At 43.2% G+C, this 25,347-nt stretch overlaps 1 protein-coding gene across 1 annotated transcript; it reads left to right on the plus strand.

Moving 5' to 3' along the window:
* Positions 1 to 1,646: 1,646 nt before the first annotated feature.
* C15H3orf52 (chromosome 15 C3orf52 homolog) lies at positions 1,647 to 25,220 on the plus strand. The gene is made up of 6 exons (XM_052159008.1): positions 1,647 to 2,119; positions 7,131 to 7,260; positions 14,252 to 14,379; positions 19,466 to 19,536; positions 23,325 to 23,506; positions 24,557 to 25,220. The coding sequence occupies exons 1-6, from the start codon at positions 1,985 to 1,987 to the stop codon at positions 24,559 to 24,561; spliced, it is 651 nt and encodes a 216-aa protein (XP_052014968.1). The 5' UTR covers positions 1,647 to 1,984; the 3' UTR covers positions 24,562 to 25,220.
* The last annotated feature ends 127 nt before the right edge of the window (positions 25,221 to 25,347 follow it).

Below are 25,347 nucleotides of genomic sequence, written 5' to 3' on the forward strand. Positions count from 1 at the left end.
AGATGCTTACAAAGATGAGACAAGCATGGCACACAGGGAAGACATCTTGGGGAAGCCATATTTGACTGTTAGCATTATCACAAAACTCAATGCACAAAACAAAGGTACCTTCTAAATGGAAATAAAACAAAACTCAGTGATTGGCAGAGGCGGTAGCAACTGTGTTGGTTCCCAATCCAGTTTGATCTAATGGACGTATCACAATGGACGATGTGTGCACAGTGTCATGCCACATCCAAAGAAACCGGTCCACCCCACACAAAACTCAGGGTTGGCAACCTTTGCTAAGCAAGAGAAGGCATACCTCTGACTCCTCTGTCTGGACACAGGGGGCCAACAGTGAAGGACCAGCGACGTTTTGGGTGAGTGTTCTGAAAATCAAACTTTTTAGGAGGTATGTTATCTCCTGACTTCTGGTTGTTTTTGTAAAATTTAAGTGGCCAAGAGTTCCATTTGTTTTCAAAGCCTTGTAATGAAGCCTTTGAATAGCCGTAAGTCTATATTACCTGCTAGCCACATTCCAGTTCTTGATTTATCTTAATTTAGAGGGTGTCTCACTCCATATTAGAATCATATTTTTTCTGGTCAGAGGACAGAGTTAACCATAGCACCAAACAAGTAAAATAGGATAAAAAAGAATATAGCGACTCGATTATTAAACAGGATTCAGAATACCTCACAGAGAAAGAATCGAAAGTAGAAAGAAGAGGAAGTGTTATTTTCCAAATTAGTAGAAGTGATTGGAAAATTATGATTACCTCGCAATAATGAATATTTCCAGTTCACTACACTTAGTTCGATTTTCTATAAAAAAATTTTTGTTTGGGATTAAGGATAAACGTCACAATAACAGCATCTCTCTGGTGACTGGTGATAAAACTCAGGGGTAGGGCCGGGTACCTGGGCTGTACTCCTAGAGCTGCAAAGAAAAGAGACATTTCTAAATATGTTTCCAGTATTTCTGGAATCCTCAAACTGGTCTTAATAACTGTCTATGTGGGAGGAAGGAAACGGGGGAACATAATGGTTCTGAAAAGAAGGTCTAGCTAGAGGCGAGATCTTTGGACCAACACCCAATACTTACTTTGCTTTGCAAACGTAATTTCGGGCTCACTGGGCCAGTTCTGAGCTATGCATGGGGTGCGGGAGGGAGGGCAATGCATGCTTCCCCGACACACGTTCGTTTTCCTCGGGGGGGGGGGGTGTTTATGACCCCTCCTCTCAAAGATAAACAATGATCGGTAAATCAGTAATGTTGATGAATGTTTGCTTCTGCCAGTCACTGTCTTCTTTCCTGAGAAACACAAGCATCTAACAGTGCTGTGTTTCTCAGCCCTTACTACTCTCAGCGATACCGATACTGCCCTATGCCTGAATCAGCCTGGAAGGGGAACTTTGGGACTGCGTATTATTCATCTTCGTGTGCTCAGAATCCGGCACGCTGCCTGACACACAGAAGATGATTCATAGCTGGTTGTTGATTCGGTAGAGGAGGCCTCGCTAGACAGTGAGAACTGGAGTAAGCTTCAGTATCACATCGGTCCAGGTAGAAGGCAAAGCGCTGGGAACCGCACCCCCCACTCCCACCCCCAACCCAACCTATCCCTTCCTTGACACAGTTCAGCTTGCAATCAGGCCCTCTGAGCCTGTCTGCGGTCTGCAACCACACACGGAAAGGCATTGCAGCGAGCACCCTGAACAAACCAGAAAAACTGCCCTCCTCTGCTCGGGAGCCTCGGCTCAGCAGGGTCCCACCCGCAACTACCTTTCCAGAGCAAGGTCAGCTAACCAAAGCCAGAGTGCTTCCCTGCCTTCGCCCCTCCCCTCCAGGTCCGCCACCACAGGTCTACCTGGCGCCGCCCAAGGTCTACCTGCCCTGCCTGGTGGGTGGAGTGTAAACGGAGCAGTCTCCAGTGTGCTGGACTCTGCACCCTTCGGTGCTTGAGTCTTGTGTCTCAGAGGAGCGTCCGTCTTCGACGCTGCCATGGAGGGGTCCAGACCCCAGCTGCCCCAGGAAGAGCTGGAGCTCTCGACGCTGGAGGAGCAGCAGGAGGAGACACATCCTCTCAACAGCATCCAGATCCAGCCTTGCTCCGCTGAGAACCCTAGCCCAGCGCAGGTAAGGACTGAGGGTTCTGGTGGGACAGCAGGAAAGGGGCCTGGCACAGCTTAAGGGCGCCAAAGCGTCCTTCTAGCCTCTGGGAGGTTAAAGAAAGCAAGAACTTTTGGAATTCCTTAGCCCAGACCCCTCCATTACTCAGACTCAGACCTCGCCTAAAGAGTCTTAGGAGTCCTGTAGAGGGGCGTGGCTGCTCCTTTCAAAGGGAAAAGCAAAGCCCTAGAAGTGGAGGTGGTGTTTGAAAGTTATGTAAGTTTTAACTTGTTTTTCTTTCTTTCTCAAGTAAAATTAGAGTGATAGATTGAATCATATTGCCCTCCTCATTCTCTCTCTCTCTCTCTCTCTCTCTCTCTCTCTCTCTCTCTCTCTCTCTCTCTCTCTCTCTCTCTCTCTCCTGTCCCTTTCTCCCCATCTCCCATCCAGCTTCCCACTACCACCACCTCTAGGGGCGTAGAGTCCACTGTCTCCTACCTCTAACCAGCAATATGCCCTTTGCGGCCCCTCCCCCCCACTCCCCACCCCGCCTTCAAACCCGTTGTGTTATCTCCCACGTTGGTCATTGCTTCCTCCGGAAGAGAAACAGTGGAAGAGCACAGGGAGGAAAGCCCTGCTGTGTCCAGTCTGAGGGCTGCGAACTTGCCAGCTCAGTATAAAGGAAATAATAGCAAAGCTCTACCCAAGAACTAGCCTCACTGTCTTTTCATCTTGAGGAAGTCCTTCGGGGTGTGTAGGTCGAACCCTTTTCTGATGTCATGGCTGAGCCTTATTCACTGATCAAATACTTGTAAAAGATCAGAGAGTTTGGACGCTGAGCCACCCGTCTTTTGATCAGCTCCAAAGGTTTGCTTAAGTTTTACTGGGCACAGTCATTTCTCCGGGTGTGTTGTTTTAGTCTGGCTTTTCTCACCCTACTCCACCCCAACCCTCTTGGGCCTAAGTTCTGACTCTACTGGAAAATTCAAAGCTTGAAAACATTACTCTTGGTCTACAGTGATTCCCGGAAACACTGTATGGCCAGGTCTCATTTCATAGGTACCCTGGAGTCTAAGTTGGCACCTTATGTTTGCAGGAAATAAGACCACAGAGGAATAAAGGTTGGAAAGAAATGGCTGAAGGCCAGTGCAAGCAGCCATAATCAGGAACTTTCCGTGTGACGCTCCAGGGCAGGGTCTGGGCAGAGGAATTAGAAATACTTGCCTCAAGTTAGTCAGGCCCAGCACATGCCCAAAGACTGAGGCATTCTCCAGAAAAAAAAAAAAAAGTGTGATCCCAGAGAGGGCTGAGAAACAATGCTAGTATCATATGCTCTGTTTAGGCTCTGGAGCCCTATACTGTCTGTGGACAATAGTTGAGAACCCTCCAAATTCTTACTGGATAGCAGAATTTTACAATTGCTTAGCACCTGCCTTGTTAAGATTAGGCTTCGGTGTCCTAGAGACTGCCTTGTTAGGCAGATGTGTGCAGATGTGTGCCAGAGTTCCTTGTAATTTGGCTTTGTAGGTTACTAAATAGGAAAGTTTCAATAGCTGATAGACTGGGGTGAGGGTAGAGAGGCAGAAGAGCCTTCTAGAAATATTTGAATGGTAGCCTTTTACTAAGGAGAGAGAGAGGACAAAACCTCAGACCCTTCCCTAACAAGGTCATCATCCTCTGACCCTATAGAATAAGTTGAATGTGTTTCAACATGAAAGGTCAATTAAAATGACCTTCCAATTAATGAGTTTCATCAAGGACTGGCTAGCACAAGCACATGGTTTATATATGTAAGAATTTTGTGTCACCATCTTAAGTAGTGTGACAATAGTTCTGACTTTTGTGCTTATTTAAGTCCATATGCTTTCCAAGTCATATGTTTTGTACCTATTGCTAACATGTGCAACAGTGTAACCCATAAATGCAGTTAATTATTATCAAGGTAGAAGGAGCTGCCCTACTTAGCAGGAACTGTCAACTTGAGGCAGCCTAAAATCACCTGACAAGAGTCTCAGTTGAGTAACTGTATCAGGTTGATCTGCGGGTATGTCTGTAAGGGGTTGTTTTGATTGGCAGTTGGTATGGAGGATCCAGGGTACTGTTGGGGAGATCATTCCTAGGTCCTGGCTATAAGAAACTGGTTCATCCCTAAGTCCTGGGCTATAAGAAAACTGGTTCAGCATGAGCCAGTGTGAAGGCTTCAGATTCCTGATTGAAGTCCTGCCATGACTTCCTTCAAGGAAGGCCTGTGGCCTAGAAGTGTAAGCCAAATAAGCCCTTCCTTCCTCCCCCAAGTTGGTTTTGTTCAGAGGTTAGATTGTAGGGACAGAAATGAAAGTGGAAGAGGAGGGTGCTAGTCTTCTGGTTTGACAGATGAGTGAAGAGGCTGAAGCTCAGAGATACAACGGAACAGCTCAGGATCACTCAGTGGGGTGTAACCACCCTAAAGTTCAGACTCAATGTCTTTCAATGTCTCAGGTCTACACTGTTAATCAATTTAAAGAAAACATTACATTAATTTCCCCCCCACCTCTCTCTTTGTGGATGTGTGTGTGTGTGTGTGTGTGTACACGCGAGTGTGCACGCATGGGCCATGATGCACATACTGAGATCAGGGGATGATTTGCTGGAGTCAAATTTTTCCTTCTACTGTGTATATCCCAGGGATCAAACTTAGGGCGAAAGGTTTGGCTGTGGGGCCTTTATCTGCTAAACCATCTTGCTGGCCCTACCTGATTAATTTTATCATGTATAGGAGAATACATTTGGCATGATTTATATCATTTCATTTATAGTTGCCTCAATTATAAATTATGTATTACAAATAAATATATACTATTAGGTAATTAAGCAAATATGGGGAACCAGAGTGACAGATTTGGATAAGCTGCAGATGGCTAGATGAACAGACAATGGGAGGGGACCAAGATCATAAGCATCTCATCATCATAGGCATCTTCCTGTCTGGAAAAGTTGGGCTAGGAGAGCATTTGAAGAATTTGTCTCTCTTTCTTAATCTGGATTGGTTGTAGAGGGAAAGAAATGTAAGCCATTGATCACCACTTTGTCTATTGTTACTACAGGTTAATACCCTTGGGCAAAACATTGCCAAAGAAATTGTAGGTAAAGGTGAGATTGAATTTCTCTAAGGGCTCTATACAGGGGCCCTGGCTCAGCATCCCAGAGATATCTTACGTGATGGCATCAACATTGTAATGCACACACACACACACACACACACACACACACACACACATATACATAAACTAATAAATCAGTAAACTGCTCTGTGGTAACCAAGGTTTATCTGAGCTACCAATTAGCCCTGTTTTTATGCATTATTCGAAGTAGTACAAGAATCAACTGGCTTTTCTGTGTTTAGATGAAATGTGTGGATCAAATGTGAGGATACGAAGGTGCAGGTTTTCCTGTGCACGGACTTCTTTTTACCCCTAGTTTTTTTTTTTATCATTGTTATATTAAACTCTCCTAACTGAGCCACGAAGAAGGCAACCTTTGGTCCAGAGATAGATATTCCTGCCATTTTATCCAGATCCTGTCTTAATGTCACATACTTAGTCCTTTACCTGGGGGAGTTGGTGGGTCTCTTGTAGTGCTCAGAGAAAAGCCCTGAAAATTCCACGGCCATCTAATGCAGTCACAGAATGTAAGGTGGAGTGTGCAAGAACATATTGTGGGCGCCTTGTGGAAGAGCCTGCCTGAGGCCTCTCAACAGATCACTGGTCCACACCAACTTCCATCTGTCCAGCCTTAGCGGCAATCATATCCGTAGGAGTGGGACCTGAGCAATTATCTGGGCCTCATGTATTGAAGGCTGCATTTCCAAATGCTTCAAAGTACAGTGATGGGGTTTTTGGAAGGTAATCAGGTCCTGGGGGCTTTGACTTCACTTACAGATCCCTCTATTGCTAGAATCATATTTGGTGGCATGATTGGAAAATGCTGGGTGATTTAGGAGTTAGGGTCTACTTGTAGAATGTATTTTTGGAATTTTGTCCTGGAAGGGTGTGTTTTGTTCCCAACCCCTTTGACACTTTCTCTCTTGACTTTCTGATTGTCTGATTATTTATGAGGTAAATGGCCTCCTATTCCCACTGCTGGGATGTGCTGTGTCAATCATAGAATTAGCTGACCATGGTCTAAAATAAAAAATAAAACCATAGCTCAAATAAATCTTTGAGTTGATTATTTTCAGGTACTTTTTATAGTAAGGGAAAACCAACACAATATGCTGCATGGCAGGCTCCAATACTTCACTCTCTAATCTCAACTTCACAACTCTTTATCACATCACATCCCAGTCCTTAGGTTGGTTTGATGGCTCGTTCTGTCATGAATCACCAGATGTTGGTTCCTGGGCTTTTAATAACCTTCAAAAACCCTTCTTCTATGCACAATGACAAATATTATTGTTCTCATTTGTATGCTGAAGTTTAAAATGTTGATCTTATAAAAACAGAAGCATCGTTATCAGAGCCAGGGAACGGAATAGGGAAAAGAGGTGGGGAACAGGTGGTTAATAGGTACAGAGGTACAGACTGGCAGAAAAATACGCCTCACAATGTTCTGTAGCATAGTAGAGAAACTATGGTTTATAGTGGGTTGTATATTTCAAGATAGCAAGTAGAGAGGAATTTGTATGTTTCTAACACAGAAGAAATATTAAACATTAGAGGTAATGGACCAGCAATTATCCTGATCTACCATTATACGTGAAATATCTCAGTGAACTCCATAAATATATACAATTTTCATGTGAGTTAGAAGTAAATATATTTTAAAAAAACTCTAGGAATAAAGTCCTGCCTCCTATCTCCACTTCAGAGCCTCCAGGAGGCTTTTGGTTAACTTCCTCTTGAGGTTCCATTCTTCCTGTTCTAGATTTGATTCAGTGTCATATAGGCTCTGGAGGTTAAGGACCTGATGACTTTACTTCTACATCACCACTCTCTAGTAGGACTTTGAGACTATTTGCTGAAACCCAATGACTACCTCACAGTCTCTCTTTGCTTTTTAGGTGGACAAGAAAAACCCCTGGAGTTCCTGCAATAGAAGCGTGGTTGGAAAATGTAAACTGTGGATGGTCATTGTCGCCATATTCTTGTCTTTCACTATAGTGATCATTATAAGCCTATGCCTTGTAGGAGGTAAGAGGTTTGCATCGCACATTGGGGGACCTTGTTGAATGCGTATGACTTACACTGAAACCAGGAATGTACTCACTGATATTTTACTATTCATAACAGGAATTGACCGATGGCTTGGGCAGCTGGGTATGATGATTTATACCTGTAATAGCAATTCTTGGGAGGCTAAAGTGGGAAGGCGCCTCTAGTTAAGACCAGCCTGGGATGAATTATGAGCTAGGGGCCAACCTGGGTGTACATAGTGAGACCTGGTCTCAGAAAACAAAAGTAGAAACTAAATTAAAATAAAACTGGCGTGGAATAGTGTGTGTGTGTGTGTGTGTATGTGTGTGTTTGTGAGAGAGAGACAGACAGAGAAACAGAGACAAAGAGAGACAGAGAGATACACAATTCTTTGTCTGTGAAGGAGTGTGTGTGTGTGTATGTTTATGTATGTGTGACAGAAAGACAGAGGGATACACAAGTCTTTTTCTGTGTGTGTGTGTGTGTGTGTGTGTGTGTGTGTGTGTGCTTTGCTTGTTTTAAATGGAAGATGTATGAAGACCAATATTTTCCTTTAAAATTTTCTTATCTTTTAAAAACGTTCTTCTCTTTTTCTTATTTGCAATTTAACTTGATATTATTTTTTATAGTCAGCCCATTTGCATGATTTGGATGTCATATTAAAATAATTTTACCAGGTCACTAACAATTGTCTTCTACAAAATTTTAAAGTCTTTTAGGTTGCTACCATTTTAAGAATTATTTCATGTATTATAAATTTCAAATTTCAAAGATTTCAAGGTACACAGGGCTAGTATACTCCAGTAAGCAAATAATTTTTACATCAAAGTAGGTAGGGGAAAGAATTGTCTTACTGGCTCAGGCAGAGGTGGTTCATCTGGAGCTGGGAGTCTCCTAAGGTCCTATGGCCTCCATGAGGTCTGACTCATGTTCTCAGGTTGCAGAATGCTACAATGACAAGGAACTTTGGGTCTCTACAGGGGGATTCTTGGGCTTTTTTTTCCCCCAGAAAGCAAATTTTCCTCTTCCTTTCTTCTAGCTTGATGGTGTCTGGAAGATTTTCACAGCATCAGCTAAGCCAGCTTTCTGCCTTTGGGTTTCTCAGATAAGCACCACATCTACTTAGTTAGACACTGTTTAGGCGTGGCGGGTGCTGCCGTGAAGCTGTGGGCTTGTTTTAAGTAGGGAGCATCTCTGAGGTGTGCTGAACCTCCTCCACCATGCTGAGGACAATGTCATTGTTAGAATCAGGGACACTGTGCATCAACTTCCACAGGTGGATGCTGAAACCAAAGCTGAGTCACAGCCTCCTCCTGTCTCATGCCTGATGCAATCCCAAAAGCTGACTGGTGGCACCCAAAGAAGCCAATCATAAAGCAAATGGTTTTACATTCCGACCTTAAGACTGGATGGCTATCTATTCTCTGGAACTCACCTGACTTCAACTACAAAAAGCAATCTGCACAGACAGATTCACTTTCCTTTAAAACTTTTTTTTCTTGAGATGTGAAAAGTTGTACTCCAAAATTTCAGAATAGCCTTTTAATATTATAATGCAAACTTAATTTTAATTTGATTGCAGATTTGCATCTTAACATATGTTAATTTTATACACGAAATTACAAAAATAATCTTTTTTCCCCCTCCTAGGGAAGCTCTTATTTTATGTGGCATTTTGCCTGTCGGACTCCAAGACTCACAGTAGACTAAAGAAATGGCAGCTACTTAAAGGACTTTTAATTTGAAAATAATACCTGTTCAGTTAATGCACTGGCTAGCTTCATGTCAACTTGACACAAACTAGAGTCACTGGAGAGGAGCGAGCCACAACTAATAAAGTGCCTTCCAAAGATCAGGCTGTAGGCAAGTGCATAAGGCATTTTCTTAATTAGAGATTGGTGGAGAGGGCCCTGCCCGTCATGGGCTACCCCTGGGCTGGTGATCCTACGTTGGTAGAAGAAAGCAGACTGAGAAAATCATGGGGAGTAAGCCAGTAAGCAGCACCCTAGTAAGCATGGTCTCTGCTCCTATCTTCAGGTTGCTGCCCTGCCTGAATTCCTGTCCTGGCTTCCTTTGACAATGAATAGTCATATAGAGACATAAGCCAAAAAACTCTTTCTTCCTTTTGGCGATGGTGTTTTGTCACAGCCATAGTAACCCTAACTACGACAGTTAACACATATCATTAATAGTTTATTACATTTTCTTCTCATCTCTGATGGCATTTTGAAATAATTCAAGATCAAATTTTAAGACAGTAGCTGTTCTTTAAGGGTTTAAAATGACTTCGACATCCTTTTGCTAAATCACTAAAAATTCAGGGAGGAATCTGAGTGGAACAGTGTAGACCACAGGAGATTAAAAAGGAGCGAGACAGCAGCAGGCTGACCTGTTTGTGAGCATGCTAGCCACGCCCAGAGCTGCTCTGCTAGTAGTGCTAGGATGCCAGCTGCCAGTCTTCAGCCACTGCCCAATCACCAGGCTTATTGATATGAATCACATATTTGCAGAACTGAATGTAGTGTGTGGGGAAACAGGAGAAAGGGTGGTGTTGGGAGAGCCAGAGGCTAAGACAGTGAGACTAAGATTCCTCAGGATCTACATGGCCCAGTCTCCTGTCCACTTTCAAATCCCTGAAACTCCATCCACAAGGTTCTTTAGTTCCCATGGAAGTGACTATGCAGTTGAAATAGATGCAGAACAGAGCAGCGAATGCATCCTGGACCAAGGTTGTAACTAGCTGGGCCATAGAGGACCCATGACAGGGTGTCCAGTGAAGAAGCCATTGTTAAGACTCTCCTGTATGTGGTGATTTAATGCTAAGTGGCTGATCTTGCTGTTGTTCTCTGTCTAAGGACTGAACACTGTTACTGTCTAACATTTGGGGTGGGCCTATCTCCTCCTCTTCTGCTCTGATGTGCACCAAGGTGAGAACTGCTTCAGAGTCATGACTCAGCTTCGCAGACAATGCGTAGGCTGTGTACACAGTAGGGAGAAGAGGTCATTGCTTCACCACACTCAGCTAACATTGGTATTTTCTGTAATTGGCAATTGATGGGCAGAGTCCGGTGAAGCTTGTTGACTTTGGAGAACTGGTTTTGCCCCAGCTCTGTAGAGAATTGTATTAACAGACAATTTAGTTTCCTTCTCCTTGAAGAGCTGTAAAATTTTTGATGTGACGATCATATATGTATATGTATGGTATATAAGAGTATATATACAACACACACACACACACAGAGAGAGAGAGAGAGAGAGAGAGAGAGAGACAGAGACAGAGACAGAGACAGAGACAGAGACAGAAAGAGAGGGCCTGGCAATGGTTTTTGAAACTTCAAATCTCCCCCCCACTGACACCCCTCCTCCAATAAGTCCACACCCAAAAGGCCACACCTCCTATTATTTTCAAATGGTTCATTGACTGGGTACTAAGCATGCAAATATATGAGCTTATGGGGGCCATGCTCATTAAAACCATCACACCTTAGGGGAGAAGAAGAACACTTTTCTCTTCCCCCTGCAGAGTCACTTTCTTTGTGGATAATTTGGAGAGATCATTAAGCACTCTCACATGTTTCGTTTCTCTCTGGAACCCTGGTTAGAAAAGAGTAACACCACACCGAGAAATGCCTCTTGACAAACAGGCATAAAAGTTAGAGCATTCAGAGGCCCCCAGATCGCCTCCCCCAGCATTGCAGCTGACCTGCCCACCGCTTAGCTTACAGTCTTCTGTAGGAAGAAATGCTGTGACATGACTAAGCAGAGACTTTCTAAGTGACACAGCGTTGAGCGGACTACTTCGGTCTTAAGTAGAGGCTGAGACCTCTGTCTATTGGCGTCACAGGAACCTGGCACACTCCTTTCACAGGGAGATACTTTGTGGTTAGGGTGGTGACTCATGGGAGAAATCCACGGTAGATAGCACGAACAGTTGTAACCTACAAAGGTCCTTCAGGGCAGGAACTTAATTGCTATTCCCTCGACCCACTTTCTAAAAGTTATGTTGTATTTTTGCCTGACAGTCTTTCCATCAGATCTTTGGTGTTTTTTGACTTCCCAAGACTCAAGTCTTAATTGCATTCCCTACAAAATATCCTAAGCATCCAAAGGTTCTAAGTGTAGTACCTGTATCTCTTATTCAAAACAAAACAATCCTCCATGGGACCTGCCACATCACTGAGGTATTGTTTTCTTTCTCTTCCTAAAGAGCATAGAGGTAGTCCTGCATTGGGATCTTACTCTGAATACTTCTAAGCCTCTGTGTCTATTGACCCCAGTTTTATTGTACCATGGTGAATAGCAATTATCTGGTTGTGAAGTCTAACCTTTACCCTCCTTTGGTCCTATTTATAGCTATCCTCTCTGTGAGTTACCTTGTACACTCTGAGTCTACAGAACTCGATGACTAATATATATATACATGACTATACACTCAAATGCACTAGAGAATGTGGAGCTATATAGGCTAGGTAAGTCTTCCATCACAGAGCTACATATACCTGTCTCCTTCCAGAACTGAAATTAGCAGTACAGACTATCATGCTGAGCTTTTTCGTATTGTTTTGTTTTTGTTTATTTCCAGTATGGATCCATTATTAAAAGTTCAAAGTAAGCAAAACTAATCTATGATTGCTGAAGCCAGAAAAAGACATTTCCTTTTTGGGTGGGTTAGTAAGCAGAAGTGTGTGTCAGAAGTTAGCGATAATTTTTTTAATTTTAACTTTAATATCTCTATCAATTTCACACAATACATTCTGATCAAATTAACCCCCATTCTTCCCCTTAACTCCTCTTCCATACACTCCCATCTCCTCATTCCTTCCCAATGTCATGTCCTTGTATTTTCATTTTTTTGTTTGTTTTAATAATCTATGAGGTCTAATTTTTGCTGACCCCTAGGAGTGGTACTATCTACTGAAGCATGGTTGACCCATCAGGACTACACCTTACAAACTGTCTCTCCCTTCCCTTAGAAGCCATTAACTGCCAGTGACTCCTGGAGGGTGGAGACTCAGGAGCCCCTCCTTCCTTTATGTTAGAATGTTGATGAACTTGATCTCAAGCAGATCTTGGGCAGACAGCCTCAACCGCTATGAGCTCGTGAGTGCAGCTGTCCTGTCCTGTTGAGAAGAGTTCATTCTTGTCTTCTTGCCTCCGAGATCTTACAGACTTTTCAATTCTTCTTCCACAGTTGTCTCTGAGCTTTGCTGGTGGGGTAGGGAAGCCCAATCACTCCTGAGCACTCCACTGAGACATATTCTTTGCATTTTGGTCACCTTTGAATTTCTCTCTTCACCACCATCCATTGCACAGAGAAACTTCTCTGGTAATGAGGTTTGAGAACACTATTAATCTATGAATATAAAGATAAGAATTTAGAAGCAGTTTGCTCTTATGTCCATATAGTCGAATAATAGTAGGATATTAACTCCTGTGGCCTATAAGTCCCTCAGTCATGGACTCTTGGCCAGATTTTACAACACTAGGTACGGGTTTTTTCCAGGGGAGAAACTCAGTGAGCCTTAAATCTAATCAGAGGGCAGTTGGTAACTCCCATGCCATTCTTGTATCTATTGTATCCATGGGCATATTTTGCTATACTGATTATTATTGTAGTTCACAGGGTTAACATCTTGGTAATAAGACCAATGAACATGTTCATTTGAGTGTCTGTGTGTATTTATTGTATGTGTGTGTATGTGTGTATGAGTGTGTGTGTGAGTGTGTGTATGAGTGTATGTGTGTGTGAGTGTGTGTGAGTGTGAGTGTGTGTGTGTGTGTGTGTGCATGTGCGCGTGCATGCACATGTGGAGGCCACAGGTTGAGATCAATTGCTCTCCACCTAGATTTTTGAGACAGAAGCCTTGCATTTTATCTGCATTTCTATCAAAAAAACCACTGACTTCATGCCAAGATGACCTTTCAAAGTCCAGTAAGAGGCAGAGTTGGTGACGTATGAGACACAGAATTTGCGAGGGAAGCCTGACAGCACCCAGTTTCTCAGCCCACGCTTTTCACAGGGCAGACGAGGTGACCCCCTGTGCGCGGTAAGCCTGTGAGGTTGAAGTGGAGCCAGGAGAACTGGAGTAGGCATTCCAGTGCCAGTTTCTCGTCCTGACTCCTGGCTTTGTGTGGTTTTCCTTCTTCCTCCAGCCCCAACTCTTTAAAAATCAATTAGCTCTAGTCATTAGAATATAAGCAACACAGAGCTCATTGTCCTGTGAGTTGCTCTGCAGGCCCTGGGGCTCCAGGTGAAGTTTGGTTTCCAGTCTGCAAACAGACTATGTCAACATCCCTCCCCTGTGGGCCACAGGCTGGAGTGATGACTTCATGCCCATGCCCTGTCTCTTGGAACACTTGGAGACAGGGACTCATATCTTCAGTGTCTGGTCTCACCTCCATTCTTGTCCGTGATCCTACTTTCTCTCCATGGTCTCCGACAGCGCTGAACTGGAAGGTGGCTCAGGGAAGCTGCTGACAGTGCTCCCCATATATGCCCATGCTGGTTTCCAGCAGCTATTCCAATACCTGGGTACCTAGCCAACTTTCAGATTTAGTGCAGCAAAAAAAAGTTCATGTTCTTCTCATTCTTTCCTTGTGGCTCTTCCCCTGGTCTATATCCAGTGCTGTCCACAGTAAAAACAAGTGATTCCCTTCTGGTTAAACAGAGAAAGTATTTCTGCTTCTACTTACTGACTGTACCAAGGCGTTGGCTTCCATGAATACTGATAGTTATGTTTAGTTAAAGAAGCCAACAGAATGAATACCTTTGTTTGCTTTGTATATTTTGAGAACTCGTCTGTCTCACTATGAAGTCATGGATGCCTGGGAGCTTGCTATGCAAAACAAGCTAGCTGGCCTAGAATCCGAAGTGGTTCCCTTGCCTCTGTACCCTGGGGTCACAGTGTGCACTATCACATCTGGGTTTATTACATTCATTATTCAATGCATGCACTCATCATTCTTTTTAAACCCTCAATTTGTTCAGTGATGTATATCGATGAAGATGAAAATGAAATACTCGAATTATCATCAAACAAAACATTCTTCATCATGCTCAAGATTCCAGAGGAGTGTGCTAATGAAGAGGGATTGCATCACTTGCTCACTGAAAGGGTGATTATGTCTTACGTATTGTTTGCTGAGGTCTTAACATTGCATTATGGGTTTTGTTAAAACAGTTGGCAAAGAGCTCTAGAGTAAGCCCCTGCATTTGTCTGAATGTTAGCTGCAGAAAGTGCTTATAAGTGGGTCTGCTGTGCTGTAAAGCCAGCAAGTGGGTTGAGGCTCGTCTGGCCTCTGGCTATGTGTATCCAAGAAACCAATGTTCCTTCACACACGCTGGTCCTGTATTCCCAGCCTGTATTCCTTGAAGATTTAATGATTCCAAGTGCCAAGGCCACAGAGTCCTTGCTTATGGGCTCATAATCAAGTTGGAGAAGCAGTCAAATAGTTACAAACAGTGTAGTATGTCTCATTACTGAGTTGCAAACAGTGTTGTTGGGATTGTTTTTTGTGTGTGCATATGTGTGCATGTGGTTTGTATGTGCACATGCCACATGTGTGCACATGTTGAGGCCAGAGGTTGACAGCATGTGTTTTCTTCCGTTGCTCTCCATGTTATTTTTGAAACAGAATTTTTCAATGGGAGCCAGAAAACACCCAGTTTGGCTAGGTTGGCTGACCAGTGTGCCCCAGGGGTCCTGCTGTCCCTGCCTCCCCAGCTCACAGAGTACAAAGGAGGTACATCTAAATTATGTGAGTTGGGGGTGGAATTAGATGAAGGAGCAGCAGGGCCTCAGGATAGGTATAAAATAAAGGCTTGGAATGTTAAAAGATATACACACTGTCCTTATAAAGTGGGGACAGAGATGGGACAACAGGAGATATTTATATTTCAGGGGTCTGTGCAGTACTATATAGAATCTGAGTGTGCTGTGTTGAGGACTCTCAGGGTTAAACTGATCAGGAAAGTAGGGAAAAAAGTCATGGAAGTTTCCCCCACTTTTTAGTAGACTATGTAAAGATTTTCACGTGTAGACCAGCATGGTTAGATATTCAGCTTCTTTCTGTGTGGTACTGCACAGGACTTGAAGAGAACAGTTCTGAGGCAGCAGTGCATCTGAGGCGTAAAGCCAGTGTGAACTGGGGCAGCCATGGGGGCCACAAAGAAGAGCTGAGATTTCAGAGGCATCTTCACTTAGAGGAACTTAGTGATTGGAACATGGCAAAGAAGAGTGTAACTCCAGCCTCCTGGTTGGAAGGTTAGGCCCATGATTTGTGGGATGGGAAATGCAGAAGAGTCTTCTGCAAGGTGGAGGATCTGCAGACAGACTGAAGATTTTGTGAGTCGATCTTGGTTAGCTTATCAAAGAGTTCAAGCCACGCCAGGAACATTCTGAGACAAGTCTCACTATGCAGCCCATGCTGTCATTGAAGCCTCCATCCTCCCGTTTTAACCTCTTTGGTGCTGGTTCCAGCCGTGCACCATGCAGTGCCTGATTGGCTTTATTTCCTGTTCTAGAAATGTAGAATACAGGACTCCATAAAAAGAATAAATCTTCTGGTGGTCTGAGCAAATGGATTTGGTTTTTAGAACTAGAAGGGTTTGAGGAAGGGGGTAATGAAAAGAGAGGGGGTAGGACTTTCAAAATGTCTTTCCTTGTGAAGTGGGGACAGGGAGATGGGACGACAGAAAGTACCTGATTTATTAAGCATAGATTATTTCCAGTTTTTATAAGAAAAGGTAAAGCTTTGAGTGAACCTTGTTATCAAGCAAATTGAAACAGGCCCATTTGGGAAATTTGGCTGTCACTTCAATCGTGACTTACCAGACAGTTGGATATACATCCTAATTTTAGCCTGGTCACATGAAAACTTCAGCTTTTATGACCTTGTTCTGATATTTAACTTGGAGTATAGGAATGTAACAGTAACAGTGACATCCTGTAAATTTCTAAATGATTAAAATATTTGATTTATGGGTCTGTATGTATGCCTATGTGAATTTATATGCATCATATGTGCGCAAGTGTCTGCAGAGGCCAGAATGTTGACACATTTAGCATCTGAGGAATGAGTTGAAATTAAAGCAGAGTGTGCAACCTCCATAAAAGAGATCACTAGTGCTGGTTTGAAAGTTTGCACTTGGGCTGTTGTTGAAGTTATTCAGAGATTTTAGGAAATGCTACTATGTCCCTAATGCAACACCGGAAAGGCCTTTAGAGTGTGCACAGTCACACCTTCTATCTTTCTAAGTTCCAAGTTTAGCTTTGACATTTTCCTGAGTCTGCTATGTGCAAACAGAGTGCTTGATCCTAGGATGAACGTAGGAAGGAACAGGGACAAATAATAGGTTTGAAATAATAATAAGTGCTGGGGAGATGACTATGGAAACATGAGGAACTGGGGTTGGATTCCCAGAACCCATATAAGGCATCCATGCTGAATCTCTAATTCTGTTGGTGGTGAGAGAGTTGGGGACTGGGGGACTGGCAGATCTCTCGAGCTTGCGAGCCACCTTGTCTAGCTATTTCATGAGCTCTGGATTCAGGAAGAAAGACTAGCTCAAAAAGTAAGGTGGAGAGCAACAGAAAAAGACAACTTCTGGCCTCTACATACATGCACATGCAGGTGCACACACACACACACATGTGCATTCACACACATGTGCATGCACAAAAATACAATAAACACACACATAAGTTTTTACAAAAACCAATAGGCATGGTGTGTATAAATCTTGAATGTAATTTTCAGTATAAAAGCAAGTCTTTTAAAAACATTGATTATTTTGTTTATTTACATTCCAAATGTCCCTCTCCTAGTCCCTCCTCCTAGAGTTCTTTACCTCCTCTCTCCTCCCCTTTGTTTCTAAGAGGTTGCTTCTCCACTCACCCACCCACCCTTTCCCCACAACCCTGCCTCTGGCATCCCCCTCCCCTGGGATATCAAGTCTCTACAGGATTAGGCACATCTTCTCCCACTGGGGTCAGACAAGGCAGTCCTCTGCTACATGTGTGGGAGGGGCCACAGACCATGTATGCTCCCTGTTGGTGGCTTAGTCTCTAGGAGCTCCCAGGGGTGCAGGTTGTTTGACACCATTGCTCTTACTATGGGGTTGCCATCCCCTTCTGTTCCTCCAATCCTTCCCCTAACTTTTCTATAGGGGTCACTGAACTCAGTCCAATGGTTGGCTGTAAGTATCTGCCTTCTGCCTTAGTCAGTTGCCAGTAGAGCCTCTCAGAGGACAGCCATGGTAGGCTCCTGTCTGTAAGCACAACATGGCATCAGTAATAGTGTTAGGGTTTGATGCCTGCCCATGGGAAGGATTCCAAGTTGGGCCTGTCACTGGATGGCCTTTCCTTCAGTCTCTGCTCAGTGTGGACACAATGATACATATATGTGATATTAGCTACTCAGGATCAGGAAGATACTGGATTTTGAGACCAATCTGAGCAAGATAGTGAGAATATGTCTGATGAAAAAAAAACCCAGCTTTTAGAAGATTGTATAGAATACAATACCTTGTATTTGAATAAAAACATGAATAGCATATCATTATAGTTCTATAAAGAAATGATAATTTCTAAATAAAAGTAAAGAAAGGATATGTACCAACATCAGGATGATGGCTAGTCCTGGGGAATGAAGGAAGAATGTTCTCAATTCTTAGCTTATGGACCACTTTGGGTGGTGTGAAAGACCACATATACAGTCTTTTATGCTTTGGCTTTGAGGATAATATTTAGGCAAATTTCATGAGTATAGCTATTTGTTATAAAATGGGCTTTATGTTAGATGGGTCTGCCCAACTGTAGGCTAATGAAAAAGTGTTTTAAGCCAAGCCACAATGTTGAGTATATTAGATGTAGTAAATGAACGTCTACCATTTAAATCAGCATACAAAATAACGGGTTTCCTGATGATGTTCTCACATACACACACTTTTGTCCATTTCTACCACTGGCTCCTCTCCTATCTCCCAGCCTCTATCCTTGTTGTACTCTTCTGTCCCCCAGAATGCCCCACCTCCACCTTCCCATCACCTGTGTTCTATTAGTCTCTCCACCCCTTCCTCTTAAAGATTCATTTGCGGGAAGAGGGCTTATGGAACTTTCGGGGAGTTGGGGTGGGGCAGAAAAGGGGAAATCATTTGAAATGTAAATAAAAAAATATATCGAATAAAAAAAAGTAAGACATTAAAGAATTATTATTTGAAAAAGAAAAAAAAAAGATTCATTTGCCCAATCTCATCAGCCTCTTTGGTTTCTGGCCTCTGCCTATTTTTACGCCATCATTTGTGTACTTTTGATCATTTGAGTCTATGTGTTGGTTTACTAGGAAATCATTATATCACAGACTATGGAGCTATTACATAGCAAAATGCAAAAGGCTTAAAGTCTAGGTGGGAGAACCATGGGTGTCATCATGTTGTTAGGATGAAATTTTACTACAAACCCTCCATATCTTTGCAACATCATCATTTGTTCCTTTGACTGGAGAAATGCTGGAGACCTGGCATTCAGGATAGATATTCACCACAACAGGGACATTCAACAGAAGAGAGAAAGAAGTCCAGGACCAGTGATTTCCTGGTATTGAGTGGCTTATACTGAACTCATCCCTTCCCCATTTCATCCCCCGCCCTAGCAGTTACTGGTGCCGTTTTGAGCTCCTGCAGAGAATTGTTGACCATAGCACCACTAAGGTTACCAAGTGTCTGCTCAACTCATGCCAAGTTGAGAATTCCCAGTGAGTCACTGGACCTTATCAATGAGCTCATTTTATTTTATTTTATTTTATTTTATTTTATTTTATTTTATTTTATTTTATTTTATTTTTGACAGAGTCTAACTCTGTTGCCTTGGTTGACCTAGAACTCATTATAAAAAAGTCTTACTTTGAACTCCTGGGCAGTCCCGCTTTCTCAACATTGGGAATGCTGGGATTACAGACACATGCCCGGCTGCCTAGCTGTCAGTGAGACTCAACTAGTTAGACCATTTAGATCTCATTTGAGTGCTGACTTGAGCTTTGACTTGTGGTCAACTTACACTTTCTTCCTCTTAGTTCAGAGCCCCAAACCAGTGAATTCCTAGCCAGAGTGAATTCTCCTTTGTCCTGAAGTCATTTGCTTCTGCAGGTGATATGTAAGATGATCCTCAGTGACATGCGTGTTTTTTTCTTGTTGTGTGTTTAGCTCACGGACACATATAGACAGTCCCCAGCTCTGAGTCGCTTTTTCACTTCTGCTGATATCTTGGATTTCAGGTAAGAGCTCGGAGGATCTTGACATCTTGCTATCTTTCTCAGAAGATCACCCACTCACCAACCAACTCATCTCCACTCCCCCACAATGAGTTCCCTGAGTTTTGGAGTGGGGTGGAGGTGGGCGTGGCAGGGGGAGGAGAAGACTTGATAGTAAAAACCACAGTGTCATGTTGGAATGGGGCCTGGAAACGTCTTAGCTCAACGAAGCAGAAAGGAAATCATGGGCTCATTATGTGATTAAATTATGGTCAACCTCAGAGAGGAGAAGCATGTCCAAGAGAAACATTTCTGTTTAACAATAGATACAGAAATCAATTAAGGGCAGAAATAAACATAAATCTCAGAGAGTAGTCCTAGAAGGGACATGATCTATGTGCTGCAGCAGTGATTCAGGAGTAAACTAGGCTTATACAACATTAAGAAAATACACACCTGTCTCTTCTGTCTCCTTCCTTTGGTGCTACCACCAATGATTAATTATACTCAACCCTACACAGTTAACACCTCTGTTTGCCTTGACTTCTTTTTGAGCACATATCTACTGTATTCTCTTTCCATGTTTGTATACATACATTTTTCTTTTTAATTCCAAGAAATTTAATAGTTTGAACCAATCAAAAGACACACATGTGTGTGTATGCATGTGTGTCTTTTGTGTAAAGGAGTCATTTAATAAATTATCCTTTTCATTTCTGAGATTACTGAAAATACTTTAAGATTTGTATGAGAAATCCATATTCATAAGGTTCATAAGGTGTCACTAGGAGTTAGTTATCAAAGTCAGTGTTTTATGTTGAGATTCTCACACTTAAACCATAGTAGCAGTAGATCTGAAGAGCAGCATGTAACACCGGTGGGAACTTTTTTTAAAAAAGATTTTATTCTATGTATGTGAGTACACTGTCACTGTTGCTGTCTTCAGAGACACAAGAAGAGCGCATTGGATCTCATTACAGATGGTTGTGAGTCACCATATGGTTGCTGGGATTTGAACTCAGGACCTCTGGAAGAGCAGTCAATGCTCTTAACCACTGAGCCATCTCTCCAGCCCCTGTGGCAACTTGATGAGATAGGACTAGAAAGGACATGAAGTCTGGTGTTCTCTCCCTTCTTCAGATGTCTCTGTAGGCACATGCTGCCCAGTGGGGAGCCTACTGTCTTTAACCGTAAGTCACTGGCACAAAAATGGGTGTAGGAAAGGGAGAACTGGATAGTTGGACCTCAGACGCTTTGTTCCATCCCACTGACACGTCTTTCCATTTGAAGACTGTAGTAGAGCTGTAGTTGAGATCCCTTCCACCCTGGGTCTTTCCAAGAATCTGCCCTTGCTATGGATAGAAAGGATCTGAACTTAGCATTCAATAGGTGGGAGTAGACACTGGGAAGACCCACAGAAAACTGAACAAAACAGGTCTAGAAATTAGGCCAAGGCTTAGTGTTAGAGAATGTTTTTAAAAGTTATTTGTGGGGAGGGGAGTTGAAGGGATTGCTTAGCTATTGAGAACACTTCCTGTTCTTCCCGAGAACCTGTGTTCAGTTCCCAGCACCCACATTTCGAAGCTCACAAACTCTTATTTGACTCCAGCCCAGGGCATATAGGAACCCTACACACACACACACACACACACACACACACACACACACACACACAAAAGATGGATGCAGAGAGAGATCTTTAAAATCTATTTTTGTTTTGTTTTTTTGAGACGGTTTCTCTGTGTAGCCCTGGGTGTCCTGGAACTCACTCTGTAGATCAGGCTGGCATCGAACTCAGAAATCTACCTGCCTGTGCTTCCCAAGTGCTGGGATTAAAGGCATGCACAACCACTGCCCGTAAAATATATTTTTTAAACAAAAACAAACAAACTAAAAAACCCAAGGACTTTAGTACTTCAGATGAAGAACTGCCATTGTATGTGTGTGTGTGTGTGTGTGTGTGTGTGTGTGTGTGTGTGTATGAGAGAGAGAGTCTCATAGCTCAAACTCATGTAGCCAAGGTTGACCTTGAATTCTGATCCTCCTGCCTGCACACACTGAGCTTAAGGCTTGTGCCTGTGTGTCAGGCTTTCTGTATGCTGGGACGTGAATCCAGGGTTTCATGCTAGGCAAACAATGCGCCGACTGTGCCACACGCCAGCCCCCATGTCTTTAATGTTTATTTAGAATTTCCAAAACCATTGAATCTAAAATGATGTCCTTGCACTAGTAAAAAGATATTCCTGTGCTCAGCACATGCATTTGTGTCTACAGAGAGGTCCTTGGTCCAGAACGGGCCCAACAGTATTTGAAAGTACCTTTCACTGTCAGTTCCTAGATCTACCTTTTATAAACCTACCATGGGGGATGGGTTGTAGAGGCAAGGGGCGGTGCACTCAGTCTAGGTCAGACACCTTGGTATTCTCACTTAGCTTTCAGCTTGTGGTCTTCTGAACTCCCACCCCAGGCCTGTTTCATCAGTTAGCCCCGATCAGTTAGCAGGATTGTGGCTGCCTGTCCGCCTGTGCCTGTCCGTCCTCCTAAGCGGTAAATCACTCTGCTAAGGGTTAATTAATGACACCTGCAAACTAGGTTAGCTGGATTGAAGTTTGAAAATGGGATTTTAACACTGCCTTTAGTGGCACCGTGGCAACCGGATCTTGTCAGAGTCTCAATTTACTCTGTAATTTATTTGATTCTTGGGGCTTGGCACAGTTCTTTGCTATATGGGAGAGTTTACAAACCTGTTTTGCACAATGTCCCGTCATTGGCCTATGTGACATCCGGCCTCCAGAGGGCGCTCTTGGCCTATCCTTTGCATCTCAGTGGCCTGATTAACTCTGGAGAGACTGAAGCGTCTATAAATCTCTCCCTAGAAGGATCTCTCTGATGTGCCCTCCTGTTAATTTGTCGTTTATTATTGCTGAGCCTAATCTGGGCCATCTCGACCAAAGCAATAGAAAAATTAAATGTTACCTGTGAGAAATTAAATGTTGAGGAAGCCACTTAAGCTACTAATTTAGGACACACCTATAATTATTTCCACTATAAAAAAATTAGAGAAGTGTGTACAGAAAGATGAAAGGTCTAGAGCCTCCTCAGGGTGAAAATTCCTAAGGTCTCATTACTAAGAGATTTTTTTTTAAATGGCCATCATGGCTTAAGGGACTCTGGAAGTATACAAGAAGGAGTATCTTCCCAATTCAGGAGGTGTGCACAGGTCATCCTCTAGGAGATCAAGAGGGAGGGAGTTGGCTCAGGGTAAGGAGCTTTGGGCCAGACCATAATCATTTTTTATAGGTTAACTGGTTAAATTTGGGGGAGAGTAGGATCAAAGTGTGTGTGTGTATGTGTGTGTGTGTGAAAACCTATGGAACAATAAATAAATAAACATTTTGAAAGTACTCATTAAATTAAGTATCCCCAATGTGTCCACGTAGTGGCAGCATTGAGAACATGAAGGGGGGATAGAGGAGGAGCTTCTGGGCTCACCACATAGCAAGAAGGCTAATAGCAGATGGGTGCTATGCCAACGCTCTTTCTTTATAAGAGTTGGGTGTGTCTTTCCCTTCCAAAGCCACTCTCAGTGGTCCTCTAAAGTGTGAGCAGTTGGTGTGGTTGTGTGATGGCCACAGGAGGAGGGCTCTAGGGCAGTGCTTCCCTCCAGGCTAGTGTACCCTCTGAAGCTGGTTACAGGAAGATGTGGAACTAAAGAAATAGTAGTGCTAAATAAGATTGCTGTCTGAGTCTCCGTTTGATTCTGCTTATTCACTATAATGTCTGTCTGTGTATTTTAATGGTTTGGCTTTCAGTGTTGAAAATGCCACGGTAACCTATCACTTGCAGTTCGGAGTTCCGTCTGAAGACGATGGCTTTATGAAGTACATGATGAGCGAAGAGTTGGTGCTCGGAATTATGCGACAGAGCTTCCATGACAAGAACGTATCTACCTGTGAGAGTCTCGGGCTTGACCCAGAGTCTCTCTTGCTCTATGGTAAGTATGGAAAGCAAAGGGGCAGGACCTGTAGTGATGAACACCTTGGTTTGTCAGCGTTGGTGCCTTGTTGTGTCAGATCGAGTAACTATTCACTCTTCCACAAATTGATCTCTTGCTCTGGACTTCACATCCTGTATGCAGACAGAGTTGTGAGAAAATACTGTGGAAAATAAAAAGACCATTGTCCCAAAGAACCTCATTGCAGAAGAGGTGTGTGCCGGGATCTATATGAGCATCTCCGCCCAAGCCAACCACCTCCCACCATGTCCCTTGGCAGTTTCTCCTGGCACACTGATGGTGGTTTGAGGTGCTAACACTTTACAGTTATTGTCACAGGTAGATTACAAAGAAGGGCCAAATGCTAAAATGCCCTCATCATCTAAGAGTCTCCATCAACATGTTTATCATGAATCATGCCAAAAGCATCCAATAAACATTATTTGCCTATTGAAGGGTATTCAGCATGCATGCATATCTATACATATGCATGTATATATTTATGCATGCATACGGGGAGTGAAATTTTTCTATTTTGAAATTGATGACGATTGATGATGATTCCAATTTGATATAAGATTATATACTCAGACTCTATGACACCATATGTAAGTATAAATGTCCCGAGTAATTTCGGCTTTTGAAAATTAGTGACCATCCTAGTTTCATTTCTGTTGCTGTGATAAAACACAATTTCAGGTTCCATTTTGTTACTGCAGGGAACTCAAGGATGTGGGAACTTGAAGTTTCTAGTCACATCATGACCACAGTCAAGAGCTGAAGGGAAAGGAATGCATCTGGGCTTTGTGCTCAGCCAATTTCTCTACTCTGACACAGTCCAGAGCTCCAGGCTGGGGAGTGTTTCCACCCTCTTACAGACTGAGTCTTCTCATATCAACTAAGGCAATCAACACAGTCCCCACTGTCATGACCACAGGCCAATCTGACCTAGGTGATCCCTCATTGAGATTCTTTGCCCAGGTGACTCTAGTTTGGATCAAAACTAAGTAAGCACACAGTGACTTTGGTTTGCCTTTGTCTTCTTTCTAGAATGAAGTGATGGGGGTTGGTCGGTGTCAGAAAGCAATGCTCTGCTGAATCTCAGACTGAAGACAGTTCAGACGCGTATCTAGCAGTGACCAGAAGGAGACAGTTGTCCCACTGATTCCGCACAGATGTGAAGTCTGGGTCTATCTCGAAATGGCAGCTTTTGAGAGCTGTCCCAGCTGGGTTCAGGAGCTAGAGGTCTGGATGGATCTAAGATCCCACACCATGCGATTCCCACTGCCTTTGAAGCAATGGCTGCTTCTACTAGCACTGGAGCGCTTTCCCTGTATCCAAAGATAAGTATCTGGCTTGGTTTTAGGCAGGTTTTGTTAAGCCTAGCTGATGGGGTGAGCCCAAGCCGCATCAGGGTAGCCAAGGGAAGGAGGGAGAATCGACCAGTTGTTCACTGAAGTCCTCTTTCCACCCACAATTACATCTGACGGACCCCTGAGCCAGGGCAAGAGGAAAAGGAAGGCAACTCTAAGACACAAGGAGTCTAGCTGCTCACCTACCTCCACCACCTATACCTGACAGCTGAGCTCAGTCAGGTATATCGTGGAGTATTACATATAGAAAGGTGATTGATGTGTCCTAATTGTTTCTCATCTCTGCATTGTTCCTGAGGTGACTCTGTGTCTCTTTTTTTTTTAAAAAAAAAAAAAACATTTTGGGCAGAGTGCCATCTTTTAAGATTGCCACCCATGCGGGTTTTTATTTCCATTATTATTATTATTATTATTGTCATCACAGGATCATTAAGACTGCTTAAATTTCTGTGATTGATACCACACACC

This window comes from Apodemus sylvaticus, chromosome 15 (assembly GCF_947179515.1).
Source record: "Apodemus sylvaticus chromosome 15, mApoSyl1.1, whole genome shotgun sequence".
Classification (NCBI taxonomy): Eukaryota; Metazoa; Chordata; class Mammalia; order Rodentia; family Muridae; genus Apodemus; species Apodemus sylvaticus.

Excerpts from the sequence above, each read along its gene's own strand:
- C15H3orf52 (XM_052159008.1), top strand. The coding sequence starts at position 1,985 with ATGGAGGGGTCCAGACCCCAGCTGCCCCAGGAAGAGCTGGAGCTCTCG. Across the intron at positions 2,120-7,130 it reads AGAACCCTAGCCCAGCGCAG|GTGGACAAGAAAAACCCCTG; the intron begins GTAAGGACTGAG and ends TTTGCTTTTTAG. Across the intron at positions 7,261-14,251 it reads AAGCCTATGCCTTGTAGGAG|TGATGTATATCGATGAAGAT; the intron begins GTAAGAGGTTTG and ends CAATTTGTTCAG.